Raw genomic sequence first — 8,495 nt, forward strand, 5'->3', positions numbered from 1 at the left:
CTCCCTCTCTCCCTCTCTCCCTCTCTCCCTCTCTCCCTCTCTCTCTCTCTCTCTCTCTCTCTCTCTCTCTCTCTTCCTTCATGTGAAGATTGATTTCCGATGACCTCAGTCTCAAATACGAGAGGCAAAAGTAACCTGGCGAGGTGTTCTATCCTGGCAGGCTTTTCTTTTGCTGAAAAAAATCATTTTTTTCCCCCTCCACATTAAGATCAATGTTAAAAACAAAAAGTTCTCTGTCTTTGATTTCATTTTTAGAGTAAAGCAAAACAAAACAAATACCATACTAAAGATTTTCTTTTCTTTTATTATTATTATTATTATTTTTTTTTAAAGATTTATTTATTTATTATATATGAATACACTGTAGCTGTCTTCAGACACCCCACAAGAGGGCACCAGATCTCATTACAGATGGTTGTGAGCCACCATGTGGTTGCTGGGATTTGAACTCAGGACCTCGGGAAGTGCAGGCAGTGCTCTTAACCACTGAGCCATCTCTCCAGCCCTCTTTTATTATTATTAAATTTATTTAATGTATATGAGTACACTATAGTTTTCTTCATAAATCACCAGATCCCATTACAGATGGTTGTGAGCCACCATGTGGTTGCTGGGAATTGAACTCAGGACCTCTGGAAGAGCAGCCAGTGCTCTTAATTGCTGAGCCAACTCTCCAGCCCTGACTTTCTTACTTTCTTTATTTTTTTTTTAAAATCAGAAGTATTTTTGATTTGGGAAGCAAAATATCCCTTTGTAATATTTATTTATGGAAATATATAAATGTTCTTTTGCAATTCTGAGAGCAGAACCCAGACCCTTCTCCTTGTCAGATAAACATTCTGCCAAGAGCTACTTTCCAAGACAGATGATAACATAGATTTTAAAGGAAAGTTTCCACAGATTTAATCCGTAGACTCTGATATCGCTTTCTTATGGTTCTGTTTTGCTGATGAAGTAAAATAAAGCATGTCACATTTTTGATCTGGTGGAAGAAAGCACGACTGTCGAAGACCACAGCTAATGTCAAATGTTAAGCTGATCGTTTGAATAAGATGAAAATGTTTAGAAAATGTTTTTGACTTTTTGAACAAATTTGTTACACAAAAGTCAGATTGTTTGTTTTTGTTTTTAATAATAACCAAGAATGTGAGTATTTGTCTCAGGCTAATATTTATAAAATTTTAAGCACAGTTTCAAATCATTAAACTTTTGATCTTATAAGCACTTTTGTTTATATCTGAAAATTTTACCAATCTCTCTAAAATGTCCCATTTTATAGCATTTTTCCTGAGGTCATCAACTTCCATGTTTGTTCACTACTGTGTTAGCAAATTGTGTAAGTTTTGTGCTAGGTGGTGGTTTTCCGCCGTGTTTAGTACCAGCACAAAATAATTTTGCAGTAATGACAGATAGCTTTGGTAAAGGCCAGAGACAATAAGCCATTCGAGGAGTCAGCCTGTTTTCAGCATTCATTAGCCATCTGCTAGCATGTGTTGATTTTCTCTGCAGACATCTGGAGAGAAAGTGGGCAAGCTGAGCTTAGTGGATTTAGCTGGCAGTGAACGAGCCACGAAAACTGGAGCTGCGGGCGACAGGCTGAAGGAGGGCAGCAACATCAACAAGTAAGTGTTCCAGAATCACATTCTTGAATCGCTTTATGGTGCTGATAGAAAAATAGGGGAACATCTGTGCTTATGGAGTAAGATGATTCAGGAACGATTGAGGCAATGATGAGTGAGCAGTTTGGACTTTTTTCTAGTGTTTTCTATGACCCAGGCTCATTTTCTCATCTGTAGAGCTGTTTGATGGGACTGGCAAGCACAGCCCTCAGTCAAGTCAGGGCTTCTCAACAATGGCCCTATTGACAGTTGGGCTTAGATGACTCCTTTTCCTGTGGGTGGAGGATGTTGTACATTGCGGGATGTTTGATAGAACCCCTGGTGTCCACTCACTAAGTGATGTCAGTATCCACTGACTCTCTCTTGACCTCCAGTTATGACAACCCTGTCCCGTCCTTGTGACTTGCTGTTATCCATGGAGCATAGTCATCCTCTACTGGATTTTGGCTGTGTGAATAGACACTGTGACAGTCACATTGGGCTATCCCCTTTAGTCTGCTGTTGTATTTGTCAACATTTCAGAACCAAGATTTTATGAAGTAATGTTTCATTTGCCAGCTCCATCACGTACATAGTTTTCCCTCAGGCTAGATCACTACCTCTTCATGGGTTCAAGTCTTCCCTCTCCTCAGGGCTCCCACAGCTATGAGGTGAGACATTAGCCAGCAGATGGAAACTATGGAACACTTCTCCAACACTAGGGTGTGCAGATGTCAGCTTGTTAGCACTATTGCTCTAATCAGTATTTTACCAGTATTTATACCCTTCTTGAAGGTGTCTGTTTGTTATATTAGTATCTTCACCCTAGTATTCTAGGTCACATATTTTATCTGCAAAAATGAAAGATAAACAGTGCTAAGTGTTTTTATTTTGTCAAGTAACTCAGATGGACAGGAGCTGTTAGGAGCTCTGTCTTCAGATCAGACAGCAAAGTGCTGACCACAGCACTTGTTACACGCAGCCAAGGGCACCTTGCCCCTGTCCATCCTTGCAACTAACGTGACATTTGATATGTTCTGGCTTAGATAATTGTGGTTTTTGTTCCATGCAGGTCCCTCACAACCCTGGGTCTGGTTATCTCTGCCCTAGCTGATCAGGGTGCTGGCAAAAACAAAAATAAATTTGTTCCCTATCGGGACTCAGTTCTCACATGGCTGCTCAAGGTGAGTCATTTTCTTTGTCTTTTGTTAGTATCTTACTTAGTGACCTATTGCTTCAACAAAACACCATGACCAAAAAGCATGTTAGGGAGGAAAGGGTTTATTCAACTTATACTTCCATATTGCTGTTCATCAACAAAGGAAGTCAGGACAGCATCAGGACTGGAACCTGGAGACATGAGCTGATTCAGGAGCTCATGATTACTGATTATAGGGGTGCTGCTTACTGGGTTGCTCCTCATGGCTTCCTCAGACTACTTTCTTAGAGCCCAGGACCACCAGCCCAGGGATGGCACTGCCCACAGTGGGCTGGGCTCTCCCCCATTGAAAAATGCCTTAGAGCTGGATCTCAAGGAAGCATTTCCTCAACTGAGGCTCTTTTCTCTAATGACTCTAGCTTGTGTCAAGTTGACACAAAACCAGCCAGTTTTTAACATATTTTCAGTGGCAGAAAGGAAGAAAAAGAGTAGGTTAGTCTCTTCCAGGGACCTTTTCTCCATCTGTATTCAGATGTATAGCTTTTCGGCAGTTTGAACAGTTTTTCAGTTTTCAGGAACAAGTGTCATTTTCTTGCTAGTGTTTGGCATTTTTGTCCTCCAGAACATGCATGGTAAATGGTTGTTGAACACATAGTTGCCCCTTGAGGGGAGGGGGCAGAAGAGCCGAGTGTTGAGGGGACAGTGTGGTCACTCACAGACTGATGCCCTCTCTGAGCTGCTATGTCCTGCTCACAGACACCTTTGATAGCTTGAGCTTATTTTCTATTTCATTCTTCCCTGAGCCTTTGATTTTTCTGCTTTGCAAAGTTTTAGCTAAGTGTAGAGTAGAAACACAGCCATTTCTATTGCAAACAAGGAACAGAAATGTGAAAGGACAGCATCCATGAAGTGCCCCAAGGGAACACAAGGAAATGGTGAGTCAAGAGCACGAAGGGTAGCTTACAAGTTTGTTGGTGACTTCACAATGGACAGGTCCCTGGGGTCTTCCTGAAGATGGTGTGCAAAATGGACATCAGGCTGGGTATTAGAGCTTGTAGACTAGATGACAACTTTGTAAGGGTGTCATAGTGGAACAAAAACTTTCGCCTTTCTAATACTCTCCATGGTTCATTGGAAACAGAGAAGCAGGCACTGGAGAGAGGTGGTATGTGAGCTCTGTTCTTCTAGAGGACCTGAGTTCAATTCCCAGAATCCATGTAGCTTAGCTCACAGTTGCCTATAATCCTAGCTCCAAGGGATTTGACATCCTCTTCTGGCTCCTAAAGGTGCTGAACTCAGCTGCAGAAAACCATTCAGTGACACATACCATTAAAAACAAGGAAATAACTTTTTGTGCCCGGTATAGCTTAGTAATGGCTCATTTTCTCATTGGTAAAGATGTACTGTACTTACTATTTCTTACTATAGTGGAACAGGGCCCCCAGGGAGCTTAGTAAATGTTGATTGTCACTGTTGACTGAGTCTTTGTGTTTAGAGATCAGCCTTTGGAGTACTTTCAAAGAGAAGTACTTTCTCCTGACTATACACACTCAGAATTTTTCTCCCTGCACCCCCAACGGGGTTTCTCTGTGTAGCCCTGGAACTCATTCTGTAAATCAGACTGGCCTCAAAGTCTTCAGGAAGAAAATCTGATAACATTCTTCTCCCTTGGACTTCCAGAGAGGCATTTCCAGTCATGTATGGACGTTTCCTTGGTGTGCTTGATTTAAAGTCAGAGTCTCTATGGTCACTGTGACTTCAGTTAAGACAATAGGCAATCTCTTCTTGTTGGTTCAGTCGCTGTCCATAAAGCTGAGTCTGTCACCCTGTTGATGAATCAGGTGTCAGGCAGCCGTGTCAATGTGTGGCTGGTTTGTGTGGACTGTGCTCTTAGTAAAGATTCATTGAGGCTCTCCATTTGACTTTGCCTGTTTTTGATTAAAAGTAAGGGAAGATGTTCATAATATTCAAAGAATGAACCAAAACTGTAATTACAGCTTCTTTGTGGTGATTCAGTTTAAAAATAAGGCATGTTTGTTCAGTTTCTGTTATTAGTTTTTTTTTAAACATTTGTATTATCTGTTTTATATCATATTTGATGTTTGCACCAAGAGCCTAAGTAGGGGGAGTTAAAAACTTCTTCAGAGCTGTAATGTTTGCCCCTCCACCCCTGCTCAGTTCATGACTTCTTTAACTCCTAGTCTACTCCCGTCCCACACCTGCTGATTGTCCTTTAGTGTTGGTCTGAGATTAGCACAACCCCATCGTGATTTCCATTGCGCTCACAAAATGGATCACCTTTAAAGAGATCAGTGTGTATATGGATGCATCAGAGGTCATGCTTGGTGTTGTCTTTCTTGACTTTTGAGCCAGGGTCTCTCACTGGGATCCAGGGTTAGGAAGTTGGGCTAGGCTGAGTGGCCAGTGTGCCCCAGAGATCTGCCTAACTCCCCACTGCTGGGGTTACAGTTGTCTTCCACCACCCCAGGCTTTTTATGTAGGTGCTGGGGGTCAAACTCAGGTCCTCACGCTTGGGAGTGAAGCACACTTGATGTTTATCACTGTCTGAATGTGGATCTCTTGCTCAGCTTCTACTTTGTGAGCTCTGACCCCCACTTTTATTCTTTGTTTCTTTGTTTTTGTGACAGGGTTTCTCTATGTAGTTTGGCTGTCCTGGAACTCGCTCTGTAGACCAGGCTGGCTTTGCACTCACACCAATCTGCCTGCCTTTGCCTCCTGAGTGCTAGGATTAAAGGCTTATATCACCACTGCCTGGCCTACTTTTATTCTTAATGTCAATTCTCTAGTGGACATCATGTGGATCTCTCACTGAGCCGACAACCATCTCTCTTGGACCTTCTTTGTCCAATCCACTCTTCCATTTCCAAATTCACTGGAACTTTAAGTCTCTTTAGTAACTGTCCTCCAGGGCCTTAGAATCAAGGCCAAGTTCTTTAATGAATGGCTTACAAAGGCCCTTTCCAGCTGACTTCTCCTCCTGGCTGTCATCTGTGCTCTTTGGCATTGTAGGTTCTAGGTGAGTGAAGATGGCTGTCATGTGTTAGAGCCTTATTCTTTTTTGTCACTTCCTGCTCCTCTCTCCTACCTGCCAGTCTGGAATGTCTTCTCTTCTAGGTTCCTTCTGCTCTTCGTGCTTCCAGACCCTGGGTTTAGCTCTTACACAGCATTGCCTCTCCCATTAGATGGCAAACCTCACAAGAGGAGAAGAGCAAGTAATCCCAGCTCTGGTCTGAATTAGCACACTGACCTTTGGTAAGTCTTTCAGCCTTTCTGAGTCTCAATTTCCTAGCAGCACAATGAAATAATTTGATTAGATGACTTCAGAGTTCTTTCAGCTTGAAAAGAAAAATTCTGACTTCTAAGATGAAATTTCTTCCCGGTGTCCATTTAATTTGCATTGCCACATTTGAAACAAAGCTTGTCTGAGTTGCTTAATTAAGGAGTAAACAAGAAACTGTAAACTTTCTCTTGGATGCCTGCCCATTCTTTTGTTACATTTTCCTTTTTGTTCAAGACAATGTGAGCATATTGCTGCTCCATGGTCATTTGGTAAATCAGGCATGGGGTGTGCCCAGTTTCCTTTTCTTTGCCTAAGCATGCAGTGGCAGCGTACTTTCACCCCTGGTAGTTATGGTTACAAATTCTGTTTGTCATTCATGTTTGCTGTGCCCATGGGTAGACTGTGCAGTAACCCTTAGGATGTGTGGCATCACTAGTAAGTGGAACCGAAGTCCTTGAGACTTTCCTATCCCATCTGAATGTATATGGGGCTCCTCATGACAAATCTGGAGCACTGACAATGTGAAATTAGTGTCTAGTAGTGAAAAGAGAATCAAGCAGTCTTGGCTTACTTCTGAAAATCCAGATTGGTTACATCTCTTGCCTTTCTATACATAACAGCATATTTTCTTCAATATAATTATCTGGGTTTTTTTAAACTAAATTTTCAGTAATGGATGAGTAAGCATACATATATATTGTCTTTGATTGTATTGAGCTATTGATACCTTGTGAATTATTTTGTTTCAAATGTCAAGACAGAATAATTTGAAGTGGTGTCAGGTAATCTGACTCAGCCTTCAGGCCTGAAGTTGTGGTTGCCAAGAACTTGTTGTGGGTGTCTGTGTGGGAAGAGTGGTCTGTTTGAAATTGAAGGTGGAAAACCTGGGATGGAGCGGTGCTCAGTTTGTTAGTTCTAGCTTGTTAGGCATGTTGTTGATGGGTTGGTTTGCTTGTTTTTGTGTTTTGCTTTTTAGAACAACCCTGCTTTCCTCTCTAATAGAGTGAAGTTACTAATAGTTGAATTCACAAAAGGCAGAGATATGTATAAAACTACAAAATTCTCTAAAAAATTTATATGTATTAAAATTAGAAAAACTATATTTTTAAAATCAAGAGTTTTCTAAGGTGAGTATTGGACAAATCTAAGCTTTCTTGTGATGTAGTGAATATCTCTCTGAATTTTGAGAATCTGTTGTTCATTGAGATTGCATTTCTGAAAGGGAATATTGAGTCTTTATGTGTTCATGTATGTGGGTCTATGTACATGTGTGTGTGCGTGTGGAATCCAAAGGACAACCTTAAGTGTTATTCTTCAGGCTCTGTACACCTTTAAAATATAATTTTAAAAGTTTTATTTATATGTATATAATGTTCGCCTGTGTGAGTTTATATGTACCACGAGTATGTAAGAGCCAGCAAAGGGCATGAGAACCCCTTGAAACTGGAGGTGTAAACCATCTTGTGGAAATGAACTTAGGTCTGCTGTGAGAGCAGTAAGTACCCTGAACTCCTGAGCAATCTCTCTGGGCCCTTAACTGTTTTTAGACAGTTTCTCACTAGCTTGGAGTTCATTTTGAAGGTTAGGCTTGCCAGCAAGTTCTGGGGATCTATCTGCCTTTCTCCATGAGCCTGGCACTGGGCTTGCAGGTACATACTATCATGTTTAGCTTTTTACATGTGTTTGGAGCACTGAATTCAAGTTCCTGCATTTGAAAAGAAAGCACTTTTGTGTTAAACTTTCAGCTCTGAATATTTCTTGTGTGCGTGTGTGTGTGTGTGTGTGTAGTGTGTGTGCAAATGTGTGTAATTGGGAACACGTATATATGGGTGTGCATGCACTTTAGTGGACCAAGGTTGGTGTTGGGTTTCTTCCTTTATTACTCTTCCACTTTATACACTGGGACAGTGCCGGGAGCCAGCCCCGGCTTGGTGGGAGGAGAAGGTGATCTTTCTTCTTTTCCAGTAGGTTCTTCTTGAGGCAGCTGAGGGGGATGGGAAGAGCATAGGCAGTGGGTAAGACCTAGGGTTAGGCTATTGTAGCTGGCCTGCCCTCTGTTTGATCCTCTGAGGCCAGAAACTGCAGTTTCTAGCACTTAACACCTCAGCCCAGGGACAGCAGAGAATTAGGCAAATATCCTTATATCCTTAGTACTTTCTCTGAAGGCACTGCCAGGCTCTAGCTTAGGTCTGTTGGTTTGAGGTCGCAGGAAGAAAAGACACTTAAAGAAGTTATTGTATTTTATTACTAAGTGTAAAAAGTTTCCTATGAAAGCTAGCTAAGAGACAAAGTAGGGAAAGGTAAAAAATTCTAACAAAGGAAAAATTCTAAGTGGAGAGAATCTAAGCAGGGAAGAAAGAAGAAGGGAGAGAGGAGAGAAAAGAGAGAGAGATGAGCGAGATGAGCAAGATGAGAGAGAAGAGGGAGGGAGGGAGGG

The 8,495-nt window shown here is 41.6% G+C and overlaps 1 protein-coding gene across 1 annotated transcript in view; it reads left to right on the plus strand.

The window, feature by feature from the left end:
• Kif13b (kinesin family member 13B) overlaps positions 1-8,495 on the plus strand; it is a 159,126-nt gene that overhangs the window by 73,403 nt on the left and 77,228 nt on the right. Inside the window, exons 9-10 of the mRNA XM_028758708.1 lie at positions 1,510-1,622; positions 2,671-2,782. Coding sequence (XP_028614541.1) covers positions 1,510-1,622; positions 2,671-2,782 — 225 coding nt within the window. The remainder of the gene's footprint in view (positions 1-1,509; positions 1,623-2,670; positions 2,783-8,495) is intronic.

The sequence above is a fragment of the Grammomys surdaster genome, unplaced genomic scaffold (genome assembly GCF_004785775.1).
Source record: "Grammomys surdaster isolate TR1022 unplaced genomic scaffold, NIH_TR_1.0 126219, whole genome shotgun sequence".
In the NCBI taxonomy this organism is placed as follows: Eukaryota; Metazoa; Chordata; class Mammalia; order Rodentia; family Muridae; genus Grammomys; species Grammomys surdaster.